This window comes from Anolis sagrei, chromosome 5 (assembly GCF_037176765.1).
Source record: "Anolis sagrei isolate rAnoSag1 chromosome 5, rAnoSag1.mat, whole genome shotgun sequence".
In the NCBI taxonomy this organism is placed as follows: Eukaryota; Metazoa; Chordata; class Lepidosauria; order Squamata; family Dactyloidae; genus Anolis; species Anolis sagrei.
The window spans coordinates 671,906-699,241 of NC_090025.1; the positions used below are offsets into that span (position 1 = coordinate 671,906).

A 27,336-nucleotide genomic window follows, 5' to 3' on the forward strand; every position below is an offset into this window, starting at 1 on the left:
CAATGGAAAGCAAAGGGTGGGTTGCAAAGGGTGAGATGCAAAGAATTGATGCAAAGGGTGGGATGCAAAGGATGAGATGCAAATAATGGATGTGAAAGATGGGATGAAAAGGATGAATGCAAAGGATGGGATGCAAAGATTGGGATGCAAAGGATAGATGCAAAGAATTGATGCAAAGGGTGGGCTGCAAAGACTGGGATGCAACAAATGGGAAGCAAAGGATGGGGTGCAAAGTGAAGGATGTGATGCAAAGTATGGGAGGCAAAGAATTGATGCAAAGGGTGGGATGCAAAGGATAAGATGCATATAATGGATGTGAAAGATGGGATGAAAAGGATGAATGCAAAGGATGGGATGCAAAGTGAAGGATTGGATGCAAAGGGTGGGATGCAAAGAATTGATGCAAAGGGTGGGATGCAAAGGATGAGATGCAAATAATGGATGTGAAGGGATGAAAAGGATGAATGCAAAGGATGGGATGCAAAGATTGGGATGCAAAGGATAGATGCAAAGAATTGATGCAAAGGGTGGGATGCAAAGACTGGGATGCAACGAATGGGAAGCAAAGGATGGGATGCAAAGTGAAGGATGGGATGCAAAGGATGGATGCAAAGAATTGATGCAAAGGGTGGGATGCAAAGGATGAGTTGCATATAATGGATGTGAAAGATGGGATGAAAAGGATGAATGCAAAGGATGGGATGCAAAGATTGGGATGCAAAGGATAGATGCAAAGAATTGATGCAAAGGGTGGGCTGCAAAGACTGGGATGCAACAAATGGGAAGCAAAGGATGGGATGCAAAGTGAAGGATGTGATGCAAAGTATGGGAGGCAAAGAATTGATGCAAAGGGTGGGATGCAAAGGATGAGATGCATATAATGGATGTGAAAGATGGGATGAAAAGGGTGAATGCAAAGGATGGGATGCAAAGTGAAGGATGGGATGCAAAGTATGGGAGGCAAAGAATTGATGCAAAGGGTGGGATGCAAAGGATGAGATGCATATAATGGATGTGAAAGATGGGATGAAAAGGGTGAATGCAAAGGATGGGATGCAAAGTGAAGGATGGGATGCAAAGGATGGATGCAAAGAATTAATGCAAAGTGTGGGATGCAACAATGGAAAGCAAAGGGTGGGTTGCAAAGGGTGAGATGCAAAGAATTGATGCAAAGGGTGGGATGCAAAGGATGAATGCAAAGATTGGGATGCAAAGACTGGGATTTAAAGGATGAGATGCAAAGGATGAGATGTGAAGAATGGGATGCAAAGGATGGATACAAAGAATTGATGCAAAGGGTGGGATGCAAAGACTGGGATGCAACAAATGGGAAGAAAAGGGTGGCATGCAAAGTGAAGGATGGGATGCAAAAATTGGGATGCAAAGGATTGGAATGTAAAGGAAGGGATGCAAAGACTGGGATGTAAAGGATGAGATGCAAAGGATAGAATGTGAAGAATGGGATGCAGGCTCTTTCATTGTGTTTCTTTCATTTCTGACAAAAACAGTTGAAAAGTTTTGTAGAGAAGGACACATGTTCCCTGCTCTCCAGGGCATTGTTCTCCAAACAAAACAGGGCAAATGAGGGCTTGTCTTTTCCAATTTCAGAATGAATGGGGATTTCCTGCAATTTTCGGGCCCACTGAGAGTGATGTCTTGATCGTTGTCTCTCTACCTTCCAGATGCTTTGCCTGTGGTTTGGTCCACACGCTTTGTAAGTCAACATTTCCATCTTGTTGTAGTTTGTCTGGCCTGCTTTAAACCGGTGGAATTTGAGAGGTGAAGAGAAGGAGAGGACGAAAGGGAGCTGGAAGCACTGCAGCCCTTCTCTCTTTGAAAGAGGGCTTCAAACAGCCAAAGGCTCTAGTAGGAGAGTCCTTCCCTGCTCTTTCGTGAGTTTGCGCTATGCTCTCAGGCCCCTTCCACACTGGCATATACAATCCAGATTATCTGCTTTGAACTGGATTATATGGCAGTGTAGACTCATATAATCCAGTTCAAAGCAGATAATGTGAATAATCTGGATTATATAGCAGTGTAGATCCAGCCTCACCCAGATTCCCATGTCTCACATTTTCAAAAGAAGGAATGCCAATCTCGGCAGGGTCTAGGTTCCTGTTGTTGGGGCTCAGCAGCAAGATGCTGGGGGTGCTGGGGATTCTGCCTCCGAGGATGAGGGGAATGATGGGTTTTTCACTGAGTCTGTGATCAGGCTGTAACATAGACAGAAACGCAGTCCATAAATCAGAGAGAAGGGCCGGCAGCTGCAGAAGAGATAGAGGATGTTTCAGATTCCATTTCTCTTGAGAAATGGATTCTATGATTCTATGAGAATCAGCCTTCTCAGCCTTCAGAAGATGGGAAGTTACCCCGCGATATGAGATTAGGCCTCCGCATGGAGAGAGTGAATGAAAGGTTAATTAGGAAGTCAGAAAGACTCTGTGAGAAGCAGAAACACAGCTGTGAGAGGGATAATCTCATGGCTTCTTGGTCAGGTTTGAGCTTAAATTAAGGGATGCTTTCCCGGTATCTTCAGAGCAGACAACGTTGCCTTAACATCAAGTTTGTGTTTAGCTCTCAAGTTGCCTATGTTCCTGAAATAGTTTTGTCTTGGAAAAGTTCCTGTTTAGCTCTCAGCTGCCTATCCTGAAATAGTTTTGTCTCAGGGAAGCTCTTGTTTTCATGCTTATGGATCAATGCCTATGTTCTTGTTTCCCATGCTCTTGACTTCATGGATTTCATGTCCTTTGCCTTCATGGATTACTTGTGCCTTGCTATCTTGGACTATTGATCTTTGCATTTGGGACTTATAGCACCTTTTGTACTGCTTTTTTGGGAATTGTCATTCCCCCTTTTGTAGATGCTTTTGGTAAACAAACCATAGTTAGCTACTTCTGAACTCTTGAGTGGTGCTGAGTGAAGAGGTGTTCCACAGCTAGAGTGCAACACCCGGGGGATGATGGGAGATGTGGTTGGGTGGCTCCCCTCCTTTCTTTCCTTCCCTCTTTCCCTTCCTTCCTTCCTTCCTTCCTTCCTTCCCTCCCTCCCTCCCATTCCCTCCAGTCAAGCACTGGGGCTCAGGCCTGGTCTGCAGTTGCTTATTTTAATAGTTCCACGAAAGGACCGCACTCAATGCGCACTCGCACTCACAGGCAGACACGTCCTCGAAGCCCCCCTTTGCAAAGAGAACAAACGGGGCCAGATCCGGCGTGATGGGGAAAAGGGGGGGGGGAGGGGAAAGAGAGGGGCCTTCCTTGTTTCCTTTGTGCCATTAATCACAACGATGCAAATAATAATAATTATTGTAATGTCAAAGGCTTTCACGGCCAGAATCACTGGGGTGTTGCATGGCTTCTGGGCTGAATTCGAGCCAATGTCTTCTAGCAGCATTTCACTTGCATCTGTGCCCGGCATCTTCCGAGATCTGACGGTGGTCAAGCAAGTGGAGTCTATATACCCGTGGAATGTCCAGGGTGGGAGGAAGAACCCTTTGTAAACTTGCAAACTTGAGAAGCCATTGAATCCAAAAAAGTACACAAACAATTTCAACAGAAAGGAAGAAACCATGAAGTGAACAAAATGTGGCCACCAGTACTGAAAACCACCAGAATCAAGACAATGGATAAGGAACGCCACCCAGACACAGGAAGTCTCCAGGCAGCAAGCAATCGAGGGTTATTGAACACCCCACAGACAAAGGATGTCTCTAGAGTAGGAATAGGCTAACTTAGGCCTTCCAGGTGTTTTGGACTTCAACTCCCACAATTCCGAACAGCCTACCGGCTGTTCGGAATTGTGGGAGTTCAAGTCCAAAACACCTGGAAGGCCCAAGTTAGCCCATGCCTACTCTTGGTAGTAAACATCTGGAAGGCCCAAGTTAGCCCATGCCTGCTCTTGGTAGTAAACACCTGGAAGGCCCAAGTTAGCCCATGCCTGCTCTTGGTAGTAAACACCTGGAAGGCCCAAGTTAGCCCATGCCTGCTCTTGGTCGTAAACACCTGGAAGGCCCAAGTTAGCCCATGCCTGCTCTTGGTAGTAAACACCTGGAAGGCCCAAGTTAGCCCATGCCTGCTCTTGGTAGTAAACACCTGGAAGGCCCAAGTTAGCCCATGCCTGCTCTTGGTAGTAAACAATACTCAACGTTTGCAAATCAAGCTTGCTAATTGCACCCTTTACACTTGTTTAGCAGACAATGGTTCTTTCCTCCCACCCTGGACATCCCACAGGTATATAGACTCCACTTCCTTGACCACCATCAGACCCTGTGAAGATGCCAGCAGCCACAGGTGCAGGTGAAACGTCAGGAGAAAATGCTGCTTGAATATGGTCAGACAGCCCGGAAAACCACACCGCACCCCGATTACGAATAATTATGCGGAGCCGCAGTCAGGGTCCGGGCTTCTTGGCGGGGAGGGTGAGGGCGCCCTTCCTCTCCACCCGCGCGTAAGGCTCGAAGGCCGAGGGGCCGAGTCCGTACCCACCGCCCCCACCGGGCAAGTCATGGAGGCCCCCGAAGCAGCGCAGCGGGAAGGCCGAGGGCGGTGCCAGCGGGGTGGGCAGCGCCAGGCCGAAGGACCCAGGTGAAGGGGCTTCCTGGGGGGCACCGGAGGAGGAGGTCGCAGTGGAGGGGGGTCCTCCTGGGGAAAGCAGGGCTGGAGGGGGTGGAGGTGGGGCGGCGGCAGCAGCGAGGAGTCGGCCTTGCTCCAGGAGGCGGAGGATGTTGCAGGTGGCGAAGGACTCCGAGGAGGAGGAGGAGGAGCCCCCCGGGGGGGAGCGCTTGGCTGAGTCCCGGCTCTGGTCCTTCTTCTGCTTCGTCCGCCGGTTCTGGAACCACACCTTCACCTGCAGCACAAGAGGTGGAACCGGGAGAAGAAGGGAGGCAGAGAGGGAAGAGGTCGTTAGTCACGGTCTGGATTGGGTCCTCTTCCGTTATCTATGCCGAGGCCAGAAGGGGGCGCTAGACAGAGAAGGACAGTTCGTTTTATGGCGGAGTTGAAGGAGTTGAAGGTTATTCTGACCACAACCTAGGGATCACAACCAGACACAGTGAAGACATCTGCCCTTGCGCTGTGCTACTCTGCTGCTGAGTATGCATGCCCAGTGTGGAACACATCTCACCACGCTCAAACAGTAGATGTGGCTCTTAATGAGACATGCCGCATTATCACGGGGTGCCTGCGCCCTACACCACGGGAGAAATTACACTGCTTAGCCGATATTGCACCACCTGAGGATTGGGTCCTCTTCCGTTATCTATGCCGAGGCCAGGAGGGGGCGCTAGACAGAGAAGGACAGTTCGTTTTATGGCGGAAGGAGTTGAAGGAGGAAAATAATTTCCCCCATTTTCACTGGTTATTCAAAGTGCTGGCGTTGACCTATAAAGCCCTAAACGACTCCGGCCCTGTTTACCTCTCCGAACGTATTCTCCCCTACGAACCATCAAGATTACTAAGATCGTCTGGAGAGGCCCTGCTCTCGGTCCCACCGGTCTCGCAAGCGCGGCTGGTGGGGACGAGGGACAGGGCCTTCTCGGTGGTGGCCCCTCGACTCTGGAACTCTCTCCCCCTGTTTACCTCTCCGAACATATTCTCCCCTACGAACCATCAAGATTACTAAGATCATCTGGAGAGGCCCTGCTCTCGGTCCCACCGGCCTCGCAAGCGCGGCTGGTGGGGACGAGGGACAGGGCCTTCTCGGTGGTGGCCCCTCGACTCTGGAACTCTCTCCCCCTGTTTACCTCTCCGAACATATTCTCCCCTACGCACCATCAAGATTACTAAGATCATCTGGAGAGGCCCTGCTCTCGGTCCCATTGGCCTCGCAAGCGCGGCTGGTGGGGACGAGGGACAGGGCCTTCTCGGTGGTGGCCCCGCGACTCTGGAACTCTCTCCCCCTGTTTACCTCTCCGAACGTATTCTCCCCTACGAACCATCAAGATTACTAAGGTCATCTGGAGAGGCCCTGCTCTCGGTCCCACCGGTCTCGCAAGCGCGCCTGGTGGGGACGAGGGACAGGGCCTTCTTGGTGGTGGCCCCGCGACTCTGGAACTCTCTCCCCCTGTTTACCTCTCCGAACGTATTCTCCCCTACGAACCATCAAGATTACTAAGGTCATCTGGAGAGGCCCTGCTCTCGGTCCCATTGGCCTCGCAAGTGCGGCTGGTGGGGACGAGGGACAGGGCCTTCTCGGTGGTGGCCCCTCGACTCTGGAACTCTCTCCCTCTGGAGGCCAGAACCGCCCCATCCATCCTAACATTTAGGAAACGGGTGAAGACGTGGCTGTGGAGTCAGGCCTTCGAGGAATGAGACAACACCATAGGACCCTGGATGGAAGTTGAGGTAGATCCATCTTAATAGGACGACTGGCCACTGTAGTTTTAGACATAGTGTTATTTTAAAGTTTTTTGTAATTGTGATATATGATATTTTAATGAATGTATATGTTTTTATGGCTGTAAACCGGGCTGAGTCCCTCAACGAGGTTGAGAAGCTCGGTATACAAAACTGTGAAATAAATAAATAAATAAATAAATATTCTGACCACAACCTGGGGATCACAACCAGACACAGTGAAGACACCTGCCCTTGCGCTGTGCTACTCTGCTGCTGAGTACGCATGCCCAGTGTGGAACACATCTCACCACGCTAAAACAGTGGATGTGGCTCTTAATGAGACATGCCGCATTATCACGGGGTGTCTGCGCCCTACACCACGGGAGAAATTACACTGTTTAGCCGGTATTGCACCACCTGAGGATTGGGTCCTCTTCCGTTATCTATGCCGAGGCCAAAAGGGGGCGCTAGACAGAGAAGGACAGTTCGTTTTATGGGAGTTGAAGGAGTTGAAGGTTATTCTGACCACAACCTGGGGATCACAACCAGACACAGTGAAGACATCTGCCCTTGCGCTGTGCTACTCTGCTGCTGAGTACGCATGCCCAGTGTGGAACACATCTCACCACGCTCAAACAGTGGATGTGGCTCTTAATGAGACATGCCGCATTATCACGGGGTGCCTGCGCCCTACACCACGGGAGAAATTACACTGCTTAGCCGATATTGCACCACCTGAGGATTGGGTCCTCTTCCGTTATCTATGCCGAGGCCAAAAGGGGGCGCTAGACAGAGAAGGACAGTTCGTTTTATGAGAGTTGAAGGAGTTGAAGGTTATTCAGACCACAACCTGGGGATCACAACCAGACACAGTGAAGACATCTGCCCTTGCGCTGTGCTACTCTGCTGCTGAGTACACATGCCCAGTGGGGAACACATCTCACCACACTAAAACAGTAGATGTGGCTCTTAATGAGACATGCCACATCATACGAAAGCTGACTGGCACAACCTAAGGATCACAACCAGACACAGTGAAGACATCTGCCCTTGCGCTGTGCTACTCTGCTGCTGAGTACACATGCCCAGTGGGGAACACATCTCACCACGCTAAAACAGTAGATGTGGCTCTTAATGAGACATGCCACATCATACGAAAGCTGACTGGCACAACCTAAGGATCACAACCAGACACAGTGAAGACATCTGCCCTTGCGCTGTGCTACTCTGCTGCTGAGTACGCATGCCCAGTGTGGAACACATCTCACCATACTAAAACAGTGGATGTGGCTCTTAATGAGACATGCCGCATTATCACGGGGTGCCTGCGCCCTACACCACGGGAGAAATGACACTGCTTAGCCGATATTGCACCACCTGAGGATTGGGTCCTCTTCCGTTATCTATGCCGAGGCCAAAAGGGGGCGCTAGACAGAGAAGGACAGTTCGTTTTATGGGAGTTGAAGGAGTTGAAGGTTATTCTGACCACAACCTGGGGATCACAACCAGACACAGTTACGGCATCTGCCCTTGCGCTGTGCTACTCTGCTGCTGAGTATGCATGCCCAGTGTGGAACACATCTCACCACGCTAAAACAGTGGATGTGGCTCTTAATGAGACATGCCGCATTATCACAGACATGCACCTTTCACCTTAAGAACAGACAAGCATCCCGACCTCTGAGGATTATTACCTAGGAAGGAAGGAATCCCACGGAAGCATTGCAGCGCACCCAAATACCTGGGAGGAGTCACTCTGGACCGTGCTCTGACCAACAAGAAGCACTGCCTGAACATCAAGCAAAAAGTGGGTGCTAGAAACAATATCATACGAAAGCTGACTGGCACAACCTAGGGATCACAACCAGACACAGTGAAGACATCTGCCCTTGCGCTATGCTACTCTGCTGCTGAGTATGCATGCCCAGTGTGGAACACATCTCACCATGCTAAAACAATAGATATGGCTCTTAAGGAGACATGCCGCATTGTCACGGGGTGTCTGCGCCCTACACCACTGGAAAAACTACACTGCTTAGCCGGTATTGCACCACCTGACATCCGCCGGGAAGTAGCAGCCAATAGTGAAAGGACCAAGGCAGAGACATCTCCAGCTCATCCCCTGTTTGGGTATCAGCCAGCACGTCAACGACTTGAATCAAGAAATAGTTTTCTAAGATCTGCAGAGACACTCGCTGGAACACCCCAGCAAGCAAGAGTCCAAAAGTGGCAGGTTCAAACCCAGAACCTCAACCAATGGCTGATACCCAATGAGAGACTCCCCCCTGGGCACACAGAAGACTGAGCGACTTGGAAGGCGCTGAACTGTGCTCTGGCACCATGAAATTCAGAAATGGGGCCACAAAGTGGAGTCCACAACATGCGAGTGTGGAGAGGAGCCAACCACTGACCACCTGCTGCAATGCAACCTGAGCCCTGCCACATGATGCACAAGGGAAGACCTTCTTGCAGCAACACCAGAGGCACTCCAAGGGGACAGAAACTGATCAAAGGACATTTAATAGAATAGCAAGCTTGCAAACTTTGTGTCTTTTGTATGTTTGTTTGTTTGTTCTGTCAAAAATGTAATACAACTGTTCGGTTGCCTGACACAATAAATAAATACTGGTTATTCTCCCTCCCCGCTTCCCATGACGTCAACAAGGGTTGAGATAGATAGATATTGCAAAAAAAAAAAAAAAAAAAAACAAATAAGAAGAGTCGGAATTCGTAATAAAATCGGTTATTAGCATGCTTCCCCGCTGGAATGCTTTTGCTGGAGTCTTTTTTATGGCCTCATAAATTAGTTAATTTAGCCTCCCCACACTTTTTTAAGGTGGTACCTAATTTTCCTACTTGACAGATGCAACTGTCTTTCGGGTTGCAAAGGTCGACAACAGGCTACACAATTGGTTGGAAACCCACTCCAACCCGGGCTGGCTTCGAACCCATGACCTTTTGTTCAGAGTGATCTTAATGCAGCTGTCACTCAGCCAGCTGCGCCACAATCCCTTTGCCAAAGAATTCAAAAGTCTCTGTCCTAAACAACCTTTCCCATTAACAGCAGAAAGCACCAATCAGGAGAGGAGATAAATTAGGTTTTTTTAAAGCTTCCTCTACAGATATATATATATATTAGGGCTGGGCGGTTTCGTTTCGTTAATTCGTAATTCGTTAAAAATTCGTTATTTTTTTGTTAACGAAGCGATAACGAACCATTCTGGAGCAACTTAAAAACGAAACAAATTTTTCAATTCGTTTCGTAAATGCTTCGTATTTCGTTATGTATTCGTTTCGTTATTGGTTTGAGGTCGTTTCGTTATTATTTCTGTATGTCTGGGGCAAGTTTTATAGTTGTTTTTTGTTTAATTAGTGAAAAAAAATTATAATATCACACCAACAGTCAACAACAGAGGGAGAGGGAAGCTTCAGAAGTTTTTTTAGCGTATTGCGCAATCGCGGCCGCCATTAACGAATCGATTCGTTATTGTTTCGTTATTGTTTTGTAATTTTTTTACCATTTACGAAATTTCGTAAATATCGAACTTTAAAAAAAAAATCGGAATTCTTTTAAATATCGAAACGCAAAAAACCCCAAAAAACGAATCGATTTTAGAAACAAAATTTTCCGTTGTTACCCAGGCCTAATAGATATATATATATATATATATATACCCACATACATACACATAAGGAGATAAATTAGTTAATATTCTACACTATAATTTCTGTTCCTGGCTTTTAAATGGCAGTTCCTAGTTGGTTCTGTCATAAAAGCTTTGTCTTTGCGCAAGGGACATCATCCTATACCACAACTTGCTTTTCCAACAATTTAGCAAAGTTTCTGCCACAAAAGCAAAGTTTCTGAAGTAGAACAACTACTTTCAAAGTAAGGACTACACAACTGAACAGGAAATATTATTTCGAAACTAGGAACAGATTTTCTTTATTATTAAAGAAGTTTATAAAAACTTTGAAAATTCACCAATAATCCATGGATAAGTAAAACATTCTGAAATTTGGTGGACTAACAGTGGTAAATGAAGTTTACCATTGTAGCAAGTTTCACCTCAATAGCTTTTAAATTGAGGGAGATAGGAGCCCTAAAGTTTCCCCAATTATAGTCATTTAATTAGGCACAATTGCTGCAACAAAATAGTAATGAAATTTTGTTAGTTTCATTATAGTAACAGAATTTTCACTAACTATACATTAGAAACACTTTAGAAACAAAGCAACAGCACGGCTCAGTTCTGTAATTCAAATTCTGTTCTCCAAAGTCGCATCCAGCACTCAAAGTGGTGTGCCGCACAGGCTGACATCAGAAGAGATTTCTGACTCTGGAGATAGAATCATAGAATCCTAGAATCAAAGAGTTGGAAGAGACCTCCTGGGCCATCCAGTCCAACCCCATTCTGCCAAGAAGCAGGAATATGGCATTCAAATCACCCCTGACAAATGGCCATCCAGCCTCTGCTTAAAAGATTCCAAAGAAGGAGCCTCCACCACACTCCCTCCGGGGCAGAGAGTTCCACTGCTGAACGGCTCTTTCAATCAGGAAGTTCTTCCTCATGTTCAGATGGAATCTCCTCTCTTGTAGTTTGAAGCCATTGTTCCATTGCGTCCTAGTCTCCAGGGAAGCAGAAAGGAAGCTTGCTCCCTCCTCCTCCCTGTGGCTTCCTCTCACATATTTATACATGGCTATCATATCTCCTCTCATCCTTCTCTTCTTCAGGCTAAACATGCTCAGCTCTTTAAGCCGCTCCTCATAGGGCTTGTTCTCCAGACCCTTGATCATTTTAGTCGCCCTCCTCTGGACACATTCCAGCTTGTCAATATCTCTCTTGAATTGTGGTGCCCAGAATTGGACACAATATTCCAGATGTGAATATTTGAATCCCTGCTCAGCCAGGGAATGTCAGAAATATTAAAAATTAACTCGCTATTTTGGTTACAAAAATGTGAGACAAGCACTAAAGGGATTAAATTGAAAAGCAGTGACTCAGAGAGGTTAAATAAAAGCAGGTGTGCCTGTTGCTTAGTAACGCCTTAGTCTGAGAGAGCTCTCAGTGTGAGAGCAGCCTCTCTGTGTGAGAGATCACCTCAACGGGAGAATAGGCCTCAATGTTAGTAGGTGTTGGGACCTAGCCTGTGATTGAACCTGAGCCTGTGCTTGAACTGTGTATATGTTTTAGGGCTGGGCGGTTTCGTTTCGTTAATTCGTAATTCGTTAAAAATTCGGGTTTTTTTATAACGAAGCGATAACGAACCATTCTGGAGCAACTTAAAAACGAAACGAATTTTTAAATTCGTTTCGTAATTGTTTCGGATTTGTTATGTATTCGTTTCATTATCGTTTTGAAGTCGTTTCGTTATTATTTCCGCATGTCTGGGGCAAGTTTTATAGTTGTTTTTTGTTTAATTAGTGAAAAAAAAATTATAATATCACACCAACAGTCAACAACAGAGGGAGAGGGAAGCTTCAGAAGTTCCCCCTGTCCCATTTGGAGGGTTTTTAGCGTATTGCGCAATCGCGTCCGCCATTAACGAATCGATTCGTAATTGTTTCGTTATTGTTTCGTAATTTTTTTAACATTTACGAAATTTCGTAAATATCGAACTTTTTAAAAGAAAAATTCGGAATTCTTTTTAAAATCGAAACGCAAAAACCCCCAAAAAACGAATCGATTTTAGAAACAAATTTTTCCGTTCTTACCCAGGCCTAATATGTTTCTGTGTCTGATGTGGGTAATGAGGAGGGAAATCCGTCCCCTGTTGCTTCTGATGTGGGGGATGCTGGGACTGACTCTGAGGTGCAAGATGGAGACACTTTGGTCATGAGTTTCATGCAGACACTGACAGAGAGGCTTCGGTGCAAAGGGCAGATTCTCATGAGAATGTTCCTGTCAGGCCTTGGGAGAAAGGTTTACTCCCTCCGCCTGTGAGCCCTTTAGATTCTAGTTTGGGAAACAGTCTGACACCTGGGAAAGTTCATGAGGAGTCAGATAAGCAGAGTCCGCGGCTGGAGATGAGCCAGAATCGACAAAGAGGCCCAATGTTTACATAGATCCGAAAGAATTTGTCAGTTAAGGCCAAAGACTTGAGGAAAACGAAACCAGTTTTTGGGATTTAAGGTTTGCCTGTAGAAAATCTTGTCAGATCAGGCATCCTTTGGAAACCTAGCACAAGCCTCGTGGAATTCCTGTTCAAGTGATCTCGTCTTCATGGATTTTTCTAGCCTTTCAACTTGACTAGCAGCGGCTGGTCTGTATTTGCTTCTTGGTTGGATTATTCCTGTTTGGATTATCAGTGCCTTGGAATATTATTTCACGCTTTTTGAGCATTGCTTTTGAATGCTACGTTTGGACGCTGTGTCTTCTTCCTGCCTTTAAATCATAGAATCATAGAATCAAAGAGTTGGAAGAGACCTCGTGGGCCATCCAGTCCAACCCAATTCTGCCAAGAAGCAGGAATATTGCATTCAAATCACCCCTGACAGATGGCCATCCAGCCCCTGTTTAAAAGCTTCCAAAGAAGGAGCCTCCACCACACTCCGGGGCAGAGAGTTCCACTGCTGAACGGCTCTCACAATCAGGAAGTTCTTCCTCATGTTCAGATGGAATCTCCTCTCTTGTAGTTTGAAGCCATTGTTCCGCGTCCTAGTCTCTAAGGAAGCAGAAAACAAGCTTGCTCCCTCCTCCCTGTGGCTTCCTCTCACATATTTATACATGGCTATCATATCTCCTCTCAGCCTTTTCTTCTTCAGACTAAACATGCCCAGCTCCTTAAGCCGCTCCTCATAGGGCTTGTTCTCCAGACCCTTGATCATTTTAGTCGCCCTCCTCTGGACACATTCCAGCTTGTCAATATCTCTCTTGAATTGTGGTGCCCAGAATTGGACACAATATTCCAGGTGTGGTCTAACCAAAGCAGAATAGAGGGGTAGCATTACTTCCCTAGATCTAGACACTATGCTCCTCTTGATGCAGGCCGAAATCCCATTGGCTTTTTTGCCGGCACATCACATTGTTGGCTCATGTTTAACTTGTTGTCCACGAGGACTCCAAGATCTTTTTCACACGTACTGATCTCGAGCCAGGCCTTGTCCCCCATTCTGTATCTTTGCATTTCATTTTTTCTGCCAAAGTGGAGTATCTTGCATTTGTTACTGTTGAGCTTCATTTTGTTAATTTTGGCCCATCTCTCTAATCTGTCATTTGTTGTTGTTGTTGTCGTTAAACAATTGGAATTTGGAGATCACCAATGTGGCTTATTGCTTTTTGGAATCTTATCTATCTTTACAAGCATTTATTTCTAATGGCTTTTTTTGCTAAGCTTTAATAAAAAGAATTGTTCCTTCACTCAACGTGTGGGGAGTTTATAGTCAGAGGGGCCATTTGCTGTAGACCTGATTGTGAGGTAGGCCTCGGTATGAGAAGGCCTTGTGTGTGAAGCTCCACTGTAAAGGTTGAACTCTATTTGTGTCATGGAAACCTTGTTGTTGCAAATATTGCAACCATAGAATCATAGAATCATAGAATCATAGAATCATAGAATCAAAGAGTTGGAAGAGACCTCCTGGGCCATCCTCCAGTCCAACCCCATTCTGCCAAGAAGCAGGAACATCGCATTCAAATCACCACCGACAGATGGCCATCCAGCCTCTGTTTAAAAGCTTCCAAAGAAGGAGCCTCCACCACACTCCGGGGCAGAGAGTTCCACTGCTGAACGGCTCTCACAGTCAGGAAGTTCTTCCTAATGTTCAGATGGAATCTCCTCTCTTGTAGTTTGAAGCCATTGTTCCATTGCGTCCTAGTCTCCAGGGAAGCAGAAAACAAGCTCCCTCCCTCCTCCTCCCTGTGGCTTCCTCTCACATGTTTATACATGGCCCTCATCATATCTCCTCTCAGCCTTCTCTTCTTCAGGCTAAACATGCCCAGATCCTTAAGCCGCTCCTCATAGGGCTTGTTCTACAGACCCTTCATCATTTTAGTCGCCCTCCTCTGGACACATTCCAGCTTGTCAATATCTCCCTTCAATTGTGGTGCCCAGAATTGGACACAATATTCCAGATGTGGTCTAACCAAAGCGGAATAGAGCATGGGGAGCATGACTTCCCTAGATCTAGACACTATGCTCCTATTGATGCAGGCCAACATCCCATTGGCTTTTTTTGCTGCCACATCACATTCCTGGCTCATGTTCCCCTTCCTCCCCACGAGGACTCCAAGATCTTTTTCACACGTACTGCTCTCGAGCCAGGCATTGTCCCCCATTCTGTCTCTTTGCATTTCGTTTTTTCTGCCAAAGTGGAGTATCTTGCGTTTGTCACTGTTGAACTTCATTTTGTTAGTTTTGGCCCATCTCTCTAATCTGTCAAGATCGTTTTGAAACCATATTATTTTGCTATAAAGAAAAGCCTCCAAAGGAAGAGGTAACATTGGTCTGTGTGTCTTTGTTCTTCCTTTACCTTTGGGCTACTGGTGCTGGGTCACGCTGCTCCTGAGAAGTTGCTCTGCATTCATGTGCATTCATGGGGAGGGTCTTTTGTTATTAAGCCCTCTCGCCCAACCTCAGAGACAAACCAGGCTGGAAACTATACTCTGAATCAATCTTTCCAGGAAAACCTGATCACGGTGCTGCCGTGGAGTAAGCCAGTGTGGTGCAGTCATGTGAATGTTGGGTGAGGACTCTGGCTGTGGAAACGCAGGAGAGGACCCTGGCCTAAAAGGAACCCCACTTGAGCCCATGGATGGACCACTTGGTGGCATATGGGCAACCATAAGGTAGAAGAAGACCACAGGAAAAGATGGAGGGAGGGAGGGGAGGAGGGGAGGGCCCTGCCTTGATTTTCCTGCAAGAGCCCCTTGGAGTTCATAGAATCCTAGAATCCTAGAGTTGGAAGAGACCTCCTGGGCCATCCAGTCCAACCCCATTCTGCCAAGAAGCAGGAATATTGCATTCAAATCACCCCTGACAAATGGCCATCCAGCCTCTGCTTCAAAGCTTCCAAAGAAGGAGCCTCCACCACACTCCGGGGCAGAGAGTTCCACTGCTGAACGGCTCTCACAGTCAGGAAGTTCTTCCTAATGAAGAGGCCTGCCTTTTCGAAGGCTGACTTGATGCTTGGTAACAATATCAGCAAAGCTCTGAGCATAGATCCCAGCGACTACAATCTCAAAAAGCACGATCACAATTAAAACTTGTGCGCCAGCTGCGCTCGTACTTTGGGAAGTCTGACTTGGCCACGGTAGTCCACGCACTGGTTACATCCCATATAGACTACTGCAACGCTCTCTACGTGGGGCTGCCTTTGAAGACTGCTCGGAAGCTACAAATGGTCCAACGATCGGCAGCCAGGTTGTTAACAGGAGCGGCACTCAGGGAGCACACCACTCCTCTGTTGCGCCAGCTCCACTGGCTGCCAATCTGCTACCGGGCACAATTCAAAGTGCTGGCTTTAGCCTTTAAAGCCCTAAACGGTTCTGGCCCGACCTATCTGTCCGAACGCATCACGCCCTATGAACCAGTTAGGACATTAAGATCATCCGGGGAGGCCCTGCTCTCGATCCCGCCAGCCTCACAAGCTTGGCTGGCGGGGACGAGAGACAGGGCCTTCTCAGTGGTGGCCCCTCGGCTGTGGAACACCCTTCCTTCCCACAGACATTAGATCGGCCCCCTCCCTGCTGGCGTTCAGGAGAAGAGTGAAGACCTGGCTCTTTGAACAGGCGTTTAATTAAGCAGTGCAATCAATTGATAGAATTTGGAACTTGGAATAATGGACGAGGAGATCGGATTATGACTTTACTGATGAGACGTGTTGGATTAGTTATATGGATGTATTGATGTTATTTTGATGTACCGATGTATTGTTAGATTGATTTAGTTGCTTTAGTCACTATTTTAAATGTTAATGCTAATGGGATTTTGTCCTGCATCAATAGGAGCCTAGTGTCTAGATCTAAGGAAGTAATGCTACTCATGCTCTATTCTGCTTTGGTTAGACCACATCTGGAATATTGTGTCCAATTCTGGGCACCACAATTCAAGAGAGATATTGACTCTAAGCTGGAATGTGTCCAGAGGAGGGCGACTCAAATGATCAAGGGTCTGGAGAACAAGCCCTATGAGGAGCGGCTTAGGGAACTGGGCATGTTTAGCCTGAAGAAGAGAAGGCTGAGAGGAGATATGATGAGAGCCATGTATAAATATGTGAGAGGAAGCCACAGGGAGGAGGAGGGAGCCAGCTTCCTTTCTGCTTCCTTGGAGGCTAGGACGCAAGGGAAGAATGGCTTCAAACTACAAGAGAGGAGATTCCATCTGAACATGAGGAAGAACTTCCTGACTGTGAGAGCTGTTCAGCAGTGGAACTCTCTGCCCCGGAGTGTGGTGGAGGATCCTTCTTTGGAAGCTTTTAAGCAGAGGCTGGATGGCCATTTGTCAGGGGTGATTTGAATGCAATATTCCTGCTTCTTGGCAGAATGAGGTTGGACTGGATGATGGCCCAGGAGGTCTCTTCCCACTCTTGGATTCTATGATTCTATGATTCTAATGTTGTGCACTGTGTATATTGACCTGGTTGTAAACCGCACTGAGTCGCCTACGGGCTGAGAGAGAGAGTGTGGTATACAAGTAAAGTAAATAAAGTAAATAATAAATAAAAAGGAGCATGGCTCTTTGGAGGAAATCTCAGCAGTATTTCCTTCCAGCGCCAGCCATGGAAAAACAAAGCAAAACAACCTCTTTTCCAGGAAATTATTTTCTTTCTCACTTGCAAATACTCTGAATTGAAGAGGGTCCTCCATGAAGGCCAATGGCAATGGGAAGGGGTCCCCTCTGCATCTGGAACCGGAGGCTTTGTGGCACATTATGGCTAAATCCACGGTTTAAAACCCAAACGCAGCTCTTGGCCTGGGAGGCCTGGTGCTATAAATAGGGCGCGGGTGATACTAATCTATGTGGGTCAATAGAGCCGAAAGAGGATTGCTGGGAGTGGGAGTGATGCAGGCAAGTGACTGAGAGGGACTGACCCACCAACCGGAGGGGATGACCGGGTGGCCAAGAGGGCAGCAGGAGGAGGAGAAAGAGAAAGAGGGAAAGGGAGGGATGGAAGGAAGGGAGAAAGGGAAGAAGGGAGAGAGAGAGGTGCCAAATGGCAGGCTCTAAAGGCTCAACCTACATTTCAAAGGGCGGCCTTGAGGATAAGCGGGCAAACAAAGGATGCTGCTGGCTCTGAAAGGCAGCATCTCAGGGCAAGAAGCCAAGGCTTCCCACTGACTCCTTGCCTTACAGGAACAGGAGAGAATCTCAGGGGGAGAGACCTGCCTCAGCAAGGCACCCCTGGATGATGTATCAATGGTTGAAGGTGCATAACATGCCCTGGTCAACTTGGGCCCTCCCTCTCTCCAGGTGTTTTGGACTTCAACTCCTACCATTCCTCACAGCCTCAGGCCCCTTCCTTTTTCCCCTCTCAACTGCTTAAGTGAAAAAGGAAAAGGATGGGGCCTGAGGCAGTTAGGAATTCTGGGAGTTGGAGTCCAAAACACCTTGAGGGAGGGCCCAAGTTGGCCCAGGCCTGGTATATAAGGACAATACATAGATATGTTAGGAGTATCAAGGTGGGTTGTTGTAGGTATTTCCGTGCTATATGGCCATGTTCTAGAGGCATTCTCTCCTGACGTTTCGCCTGCATCTATGGCAAGCATCCTCAGAGGCTGTGAGGTCTTTGTCAAGGTGCTTTTGCCCTTTGGGGTGGGCCTGCGACAGATCCAAAGGCTATTGGTGATCCGATACCAAACTGGATACAAGAGCTCTTTAAAATCAGAATGCAGCTAGACCCAATTGTATCTGGGAAGGGGATTATTATTATTATTATCATCATTATGTTCATTTATACCCTGCTTTACCTCTCCTGAAGGAAACTCCAAGCAGCTTACAATTAAAAGTAGGACCACACAATTTCAAATATACAACTAATGCCAGCAGTAAAACAGAATTAAACATGTCACTAATAAAATTCACAGTTAAAATCCATTTGGATTTGCCCGAATGAACTAACAAGAATGTGAATTTCAAATGATTACATTATATGACCATAGCAGCAAGTTTACTTATGTGCAAAAATGGGGGGGGGGGGGGGGAGAGAGATATTGGATGAAGAAAAACCCTAGAACTGGCAGGAATAGATAGTAGTAGTAGTAGTAATAATAATAATAATAATAATAATACTTTATTTATACCCCGCTACCATCTCCCCAAGGGACTTGGTGCGGCTTACATGAGGCCGAGCCCACAATACATCAGCAAAAAACAACAACAGCAGTAATACAAAACAATAAAATAAAACTCATAAACAAAAAATAGGCAGTAAACATCGACAATATCACAATAACATTTAAAAACCAATGGCTGGGCCAAATGTAATAGTTAAAATTTAAAAATAATGCTGGACAAGACCAGGTGAAATATAACCAGGATAGAATTTCGGAAAAGAATGGGGCGTACAGACAGTTCTAGATCACTAATAAGGTGCAATTAGGGACATATTACTGGAAGTTTCCTTATTCTTAGAAGGCACACTGGGACAACCACGTTTTCAAGTTCCTCCTAAAAATTGCCAAAGTTGGGGCGTGCCTGATATCCTTGGGGAGTGAGTTCCAGAGTCGGGGGGCCACCATCGAGAAGGCCCTCTCTCGTCCCCACCAATCGTGAGCGTGAGCAGGTCCTCTCCAGATGATTGAAGAGATCGTGTGTGTTTGTACACAGAGATGCGGTCACGCCGGTAGGCAGGTCCCAAACCGTTCAGGGCTTTGTAGGTAAGAACCTGCACCTTGAATTGGGAACGGAAAATGAACGGCAGCCAATGGAGCTCCTTGAACAGGAGGGTTTAAGATAGAGGAGAGGTCAGCTGGCATTTTTTTTTCTAAGTACCATTTGTAATATTTATAAAGAAAAAAGGGAAATGTGAAGCATTCTGGTAGGTTCTGAAGATGGAAATCTTAAGAGAATAGGATGGAATGAAGGAGTTGCTTAAGGTAAGAAGTGAGCAGGGTGGCAATCATAATTGCATTGTATGCCTTTAAGGTGGGACATGGGCAGTTTGCTTTCATTGGTTTTTATTTTATGATTATTGATTTATGGCAGGGAGGAGGGCAAGGGAAGCAAGTTTCAACTGCTTCTCTTGCCCTTGCCCTCTGGGTGGTATAAGGGATGCATTGGGAAAGGACTAACTTATATAGGCATACATACAAAATGACCTCTGTATGTAGCCATTTCCTCCCTTTTGTTAGACCTGGGGCATTTTCACTTTGTTGTTCAAATTCCCACTTGGCCATGGAAACCCGTCTTTTCCAAATCAGATACAAATTGAATAGCCTTGCTAAGAAAACCCTTTGATAGAGTGGCCAGAAATCAGGAATGACTTGAAGGCACACAACAACAACAACAACAACAACAACAACAACAACAACAACAACGGTTCTGGTCCAGTGTATCTGTCCGAACGTATCTCCCGCTACGTCCCACCTCGGAGCTTGAGATCATCTGGGGAGGCCTTGCTCTCGACCCCACCACTCTCACAAGTGAGGCTGGTGGGGACGAGGAGCAGGGCTTTCTCAGTGGTGGCCCTTCGCCTGTGGAACTCACTCCCCGGGGAAATCAGAGCATCACCATCCCTCCTCTCCTTCAGGAGGAGGGTGAAGACTTGGTTATGGGACCAGGCCTTTGGGCAGCCAGGCAATTAAAGACCAGCAGGATTGACGAAATGGTATTAAAAGCGGATCTATGAGACAGCAAACACTGACAATGTAAGGGAGGAATTTAGGTTTGTATTGATTTTATTGATTTTTTACTGGAATAATGCATGAAGCTGTTAGTAACTGTGAATTTTACTGTAAGTTGTGATGATTGTTGTGATGCTGGCATCTAATAGTGCCTTTACTGTGTAAGCCGCCCTGGGTCCCCTTCGGGGTGAGAAGGGCGGGGTAAAAGAACCCCAAATAAATAAATAAAAATAAACAACAACAACAACAACATGTCAACAGGTAGGTGAATCTCCTTTCCTTCTAAACGCCAGACTCTGTTCCCAGGTGCTGTGTTTTCTTCTCTGAATCAGTTCAGCACCCTGGACAGCTCCTTCTAAGCCCAATGTGTTTTCTCCTGGATCCATTGCTCTACTCTGGGACCCAGATCCAAAGGCCTCCTTCTCCTCCTTCCTGGGCCCAAAAGCACACACCTGAGGACCCTCACTTCAGCTTCTTAGTGGACCACAAGGTAAATAGGAGCCAACAGTGTAATGCAGTAGCAAAAAGGCCAATGCAATTCTAGGCTTCATCCATAGGAGTCTAATGTCCAGATCATAGAATCGTAGAGTTGGAAGAGACCTCCTGGGCCTTCATCCAGTCCAACCCCATTCTGCCAAGAAGCAGGACTATTGCATTCAAAACACCCCTGACAGATGACCATCCAGCCTCTGCTTAAAAGCTTCCAAAGAAGGAGCCTCCACCACACTCTGGGGCAGATTGAGGGAGGTCTTAACCCCTCTCCTTTCCTCGACTTTGGTCAGACATTTTCACCTGGAATCATAACTCTGGGTCCAATTCTGGGCAAAACAATTCAAGGAGGAGATGGACAAGCTAGAATGTGTCCAGAGAAGGGTCACCAAAATGGCCCAAGGTCTGGAAACCATGACCCCACATCCCCAAGGAGCGGCTGGAAGTTTTCAAACAGAGGTTGCATGGCCATCTGTTGAGAGGTTTAGAAGTCAGCCATAGCAGAGCACCTGAGGAACCAACATGGACACAACATTTTATTTGAGAACACAGAAATGCTGGACCACTCTCACGACTACCGTGTCAGACTACACAGAGAAGCCACTGCAATCCACAGGAAGCAGGTGGACAATTTCAACAGAAAGGAGGAAACCACGAAAGTGAACACAATCTGGCTACCAGTATTAAAAAAAAACTCTAAAATTACAACAGCAAAACAACAGAGAGGAAACAATCAGGGACAGCTAATCACCTCTCAACAAAAGATTCCCCCAGGCACTGCCAAGCCATCAAATGCTAATTAAGGTGGTCAGTTGAAACATTCACCCCTAGCTCCAACAGACAAGAGTTCTCTGCCCCACCCTGGTCATTCCACAGATATATAAACTCATTTTCCTACTTCCAACAGACCTCACTCCTCTGAGGATGCTTGCCATAGATGCAGGCGAAATGTCAGGAGAAAATGCTTCTAGAACATGGCCATATAGCCCAGAAAAACCTACAACAACCCAGTGATTCTGGCCATGAAAGTCTTCGACAATATATGGAATAATATCCCTGTTTCCAATTCTGGGCAAAGCAGTTCAAGAGGGATATTGACTAAGATAGAAGGAGTCCGGAGGAAGAGGGCAACTCAGAGGGTCAAAGGCCTGGAGACCATGGATCCCTATGAGGAGCATCCTAAAGAGCTGGGTCTGTTTAGCCTACAGAAGAGAAAGCTGAGAGGAGTCAGGAGAGCCATGTCTAAATATGTGAAAGGATGTCATGAGAACGAGGGAGCAGGCTTGCTTTCTGCCGCCCTGGAGAATAGGACTCAATGGAGCCATGGGTTCAAATTCCAGGGAAGGAAATTCCACCTGAATATGAGGAAGAACTTGGAGGGCTGTTCAGCAGTGGAACTCTCTGCCTCGGAGTCTGGTGGAGGCTCCTTCCTTGGAAGCTTTTAAACAGAAGCTGGATGACCATCTGTCAGGGGGCTTTGATTGTGCTTTTCTTGCATGGCATTATGGGGTTGGACTAGATGGCACATGAGGTCTCTTCCAACTCTATGATTCTATGCGCTGGAAATGACAGGCCGGGGCTGCATCTAATCTGCTGCTTGGCAGGTCTCCCAGATGCCAGGCGCAGCGCAAGCGAGCGAGTGCTGCTGGCAGAGGACTGGCCCCATGACGATGACGATGATGACGAGGATGTGCTGCCTACTACGATGGATGCGCTTCCTCCCTCTGCCCTGCCGGTGACCTCCTCCTCCTCCTCCTCCTCCTGCACTCAGTTCATGCGCTGCCTTTGGCTTCCCGCTCTCTGTGGCTGTGGCTCAGAGCCATGTTCTCTCCCGGCCGCTTTCATGCCAGGAGCCAAATTAGGGATGAGGGTGACTTAGCCGAGGAGGAGGCTCACGAGGGATGGAGAAGAGCTGGGGAGAGGCTTATTTGTTCTTTCTGGGCTGCAGCATCCACCACACAAATCCCACATGCGGAGTGGCGCATGAACTGCGCTGCACAACCCGCGTCGTGCTGCCCTGGATTACGGCTGCAATGATACACTGGAATGAGACAACCTTTTACTGCCACAGCTCCATCCTGTGGGATTATGGGGGATGCAGTCTGACAAGGCCTTCTCTGCACCTATGCCTCCCCAAACTACAACTCCCAGGATCCCAAAGCCTTGAGTCATGTCACAGTTAAAGTGTGCTCAAACGGCACTCATTCTCCAGAGCAAATGCTCCTCAAGAAAGCAAGTGCCTAAAGCAAATGGCACGTGGATACCTGTGCATAAGGCATACTGGTTTGCATATATATCCAGAGACAAATGCGCATCCCTGCTGCCCACAGCGCATCTGTGCAACACACCACTCCTGCAGCCTTAAATGGGGATGAATCATAGAATCCTAGACTCCTAGAGTTGGAAGAGACCTCCTGGGCCATCCAGTCCAACCCCATCTTGCCAAGAAGCAGGAATATTGCATTCAAATCACTCCTGACAAATGGCCATCCAGCCTCTGCTTCAAAGCTTCCAAAGGAGCCTCCACCACACTCCCTCTGGGGCACAGAGTTCCACTGCTGAACGGCTCTCACAGTCAGGAAGTTCTTCCTCATGTTCAGATGGAATCTCCTCTCTTGTAGTTTGAAGCCATTGCTCCATTGCGTCCTAGTCTCTCCCCAGGGAAGCAGAAAACAAGCTTGCTCCCTCCTCCTCCTCCCTGTGGCTTCCTCTCACATATTTATAAATCGCCCTCATCATATCTCCTCTCAGCCTTCTCTTCTTCAGGCTAAACATGCCCAGTTCCCTAAGCCGCTCCTCATAGGGCTTGTTCTCCAGACCCTTGATCATTTGAGTCGCTCTCCTCTGGACACATTCCAGCTTAGAGTCAGTATCTCTCTTGAATTGTGGTGCCCAGAATTGGACACAATATTCCAGGTAAAGTGATCTAACCAAAGCAGAATAGAGGGGTAGCATTACTTCCCTGGATCTGGACACTCGGCTCCTATTGATGCAGGACAAAATCCCATTGGCTTTTTTTGCCGCCACATCACATTCCTGGCTCATGTTCACCTTCCTCCCCATGAGGACTCCAAGATCTTTTTCACACGTCCTGCTCTCGAGCCTCATTGTCCCCCATTCTGTCTCTTTGCATTTCATATTTTTCCTGCCAAAGTGGAGTCTCTTGCATTTGTCACTGTTGAACTTCATTTTGTTAGTTTTGGTCCTTCATCTCTCTAATCTGTCAAGATCCCTTTGAATCCTGCTCTTTTCCTCTGGACTATTGGCTATCCCTCCCAATTTGGTGTCGTCTGCAAACTTGATGATCCTGCCTTCTAGCCCTTCATCTCAGTCATTAATAAAGATGTTGAACAGGACCGGGCCCAGGACGGAACCCTGCGGCACTCCACTCGTCACTTCTTTCCAAGATGAAGAGGAAGCATTAGTGAGCACTCTCTGTGTTCGTCCACTTAACCAATTACAGATCCACCTCACCGTAGTTTTGCCTCGCCCACATTGAACTACATCCGTGCAACACTCCACTCCTGCAGCCTTGAATGGGGATGAAAAAGCCCAAGGGATTCCAAAGTCCTCGGGTGCATCTGCACTGTCGAACGAACACAGTTTGAGCCCACTTTACTTGCTGTGGCTCAATGCTAGGGAACCCAGGGATTTGTAGTTTACACTCTTTAGCAGAGAAGGGCCAAGGCCCTGTGAAGTGACAACTCCCATAGTTCAGACTGCTCAATGGGGGTGACGGCAGAGGACCTTTTGTGACAATAGCTGCACTCGTGGCTGACCCATTTCTGAGCACCATTCAAGACACTGGTGATGATCTATAGAGCCCTATACATTTATTTATTTACTATATTTACTATATTTATATACTGCCCCTCTCAGCCCGCAGGTGACTCAGGGCGGTTCACAGTCGGTACCAAGACCATAAAATACAATTTAAAACATTAAAATAATATAAAACCGCAGCAAAGTCAACAACAAACATATATCATTAACGTATCCTTGCTGAAAACATTGGCCAATCACATTGTCTAATCGTTCCATTTTCCTGTGTCAGTTACACTGTACTTGCAAACGCTTGCTCAAAAAGCCAAGTCTTGACTTTTCTCTGGAATGTTAAAAGGGAGGGGGCCGATCTGGTATCCCTAGGGTAGGCGTTCCATAGCTGAGGGGCCACCACTGAGAAGGCCCTGTTTCTTGTCCCCGCCAGCCGTGCTTGTGATGAGGGTGGGATCGAGAGCAGGACCTCCCCAGATGATCTTAAAGTCCTGGAAGGTTCATAAGAGAAGGCTGAGAGAAGATATGATAGCCATGTATAAATATGTGAGAGGAAGCCACAGGGAGGAGGAGGGAGCAAGCTTGTTTACTGCTTCCCTGGAGACTAGGACGCAATGGAGGAATGGCTTCAAACTACAAGAGAGGAGATTCCATCTGAACATGAGGAAGAACTTCCTGACTGTGAGAGCCGTTCAGCAGTGGAACTCTCTGCCCCGGAGGGAGTGTGGTGGAGGCTCCTTCTTTGGAAGCTTTGAAACAGAGGCTGGATGGCCATCTGTCAGGGGTGATTGAAATGCAATATTCCTGCTCCTTGGCAGAATGGGGTTGCTAGGTTCTTGTGGGTTTTTTCGGGTTATAGAGCCATGTTCTAGAGGCATTTCTCCTGATGTTTCGCCTGCATCTATGGCAAGCATCCTCAGAGGTAGTGAGGTAGTGAGAATGGGGTTGGACTGGATGGCCCACCAGGTCTCTTCCAACTCTAGGATTCTATGCGTTCGGACAGGTAAGTTGGGCCAGATCCATTGAGGGCCCAACTTACAATATATGAGTCCTTATATATTGTATTTAGCCTGAACATTAGGAAGAACCTCCTGACCATAAGAAGAGCTATTCAACAGCGGAACCCTCTTCCTCGGAGTGTGGTGGAAGATCCTCCTTTGGAGGCTTTTAAGCAGAGGATGGATGGCCATCTGTCGGGGAGGCTTTGATTGTGCTTTACCTGCATGGAAGAAGGGGTTGGACTAGATGACCTTTGGAGGTCCTTTCCAAATTTATTATTCTATTAGTCTATGATTTCCAGGAGCATCTAAACCAGTGGTTCTCAACCTGGGGTACTCAGATGTTTTTGGCCTACAACTCCCAGAAATCCCAGCCAGTTTACCAGCTATTAGGATTTCTGGGAGTTGAAGGCCAAAAATATCTGGGGACCCCAGGCTGAGATCCACTGATCTAAAAGTCCTTCCCCTGGTGCTAGAACTCCCTTCCTGAAGAGGCGAGACTGCAGTTCCTCCCGGGTGAGTGAGGAGAAGGCCTTGATCTGTTGCGGGACTTGGAAGAGGACCGCTTGGGGCAGAAAGCGCTGGGTGGTCTATTGATTGTTTGCTTTGGAAGGGCACGGTTTTGAGATTGACTTTAACTGTATTGACAGCTGAATTACAACGGCTGGCTTTTGTTTGAAGAGGAGCAGCTTGAGTCCTGGGCTGGAGGGAAGGGGCAGCCAGGGAAGAGGCAGGACCCTGTGAGAAGACCACTTTGCCACCACCTTCCTCTGAGGCTGAGAGAGTGCGACATGCCCCAGAGCTTCCGGGGCTGAACAGGGATTTGAACTCTGGTCCCTCCAGAGGAGCACAACGTGGTGCACAATGTCGCATCAATGCAGTTTGGCATCCTGCTACTTACTTACTTGGCCTTCAACTCCCAGATCTTCCAAGATCAGTGTTCTGGTGGGTCCGTAGGTGACTGTGGAGCCCTCTTCTTGACCGCATCTTCTCCCACAGAGAGGGCATCGGTTTCCAGACGGAAGGCGGTCCTGGTCGGGGTTGGCTTGACGCGTCTTCCTCTTGGCACGTTTCTCTCTTTCACTCTCTTCAAATTCTACAGCACTGTTGGTCACAGCTGACCTCCAACTGGAGCACTCAAGGGCCAGGGCTTCCCAGTTCTCAGTGTCTATGCCGGAGTTCTTAAGGTTGGCTTTGAGCCCATCTTTCAATCTCTTTTGCTGCCCATTGTTATGGGATCTTGGAAGTTGGGAGTTTGGCCCTTTGGCAGAAGAGGCCATGAGACCTTGTAGAACTGCAAATCCCATGGTTCCATAGCAGTGGGGGGTTTGGGTTTTGCCCCAAAACTAATTCATTGTCCTAACACATTTTGGAACCCCTCAAAAATAATTTTTAGGGCAGGTTTGGGCCAACTTGGGCCCTCCAGGTGTTTTGGACTTCAACTCCCACAATTCCTAACAGCCGGTAGGCTGTTAGGAATTGTGGGAGTTGAAGTCCAAAACACCTGGAGGGCCCAAGTTGGCCCAAGCCTCCTTTAGGACAACTATGCATCCCATCCTTGCTCCCAACGCAGCATTTTCAAAGACTTTTGCGTGAAAATATGTCCTTTCCTTGGCTCTGAGTCCCCATTATTATTATTATTATTATTATTATTATTATTATTATTATTATTTTGTTACAATGGAGAGCAGCCCCCGACCTGCAAGTGCGCCTGTGTGTTTACAAAGCAAAATGTGCTTCCTGTCTGGGCCTTCCTTGTGCTAATGAATACTTAATCGTGATCACAGGGATTAATTTTTAACAGCCTCTCCGTAATAGTAAAGCCGTGCCGACACCAGGCGAACGTGGATTTGCATTTGCGCAAGCCTTGGGGACTTTGCTGAGCGAGGACTTCCCCATCATCCCTTTCTTGACCTTTTTTCGGCGGCAAAGACTGAGGTTGAATCCAGGGAAGAAGTTCTG

The 27,336-nt window shown here is 47.3% G+C and overlaps 1 protein-coding gene across 1 annotated transcript in view; it reads right to left on the reverse strand.

The window, feature by feature from the left end:
• Window positions 1-3,089: 3,089 nt before the first annotated feature.
• VAX2 (ventral anterior homeobox 2) overlaps window positions 3,090-27,336 on the reverse strand; it is an 89,207-nt gene continuing 64,960 nt past the window's right edge. The window contains exon 5 of the mRNA XM_067468369.1: window positions 3,090-4,842. Within this exon, the coding sequence (XP_067324470.1) occupies window positions 4,387-4,842 (456 nt within the window). The 3' untranslated portion in view covers window positions 3,090-4,386. The remainder of the gene's footprint in view (window positions 4,843-27,336) is intronic.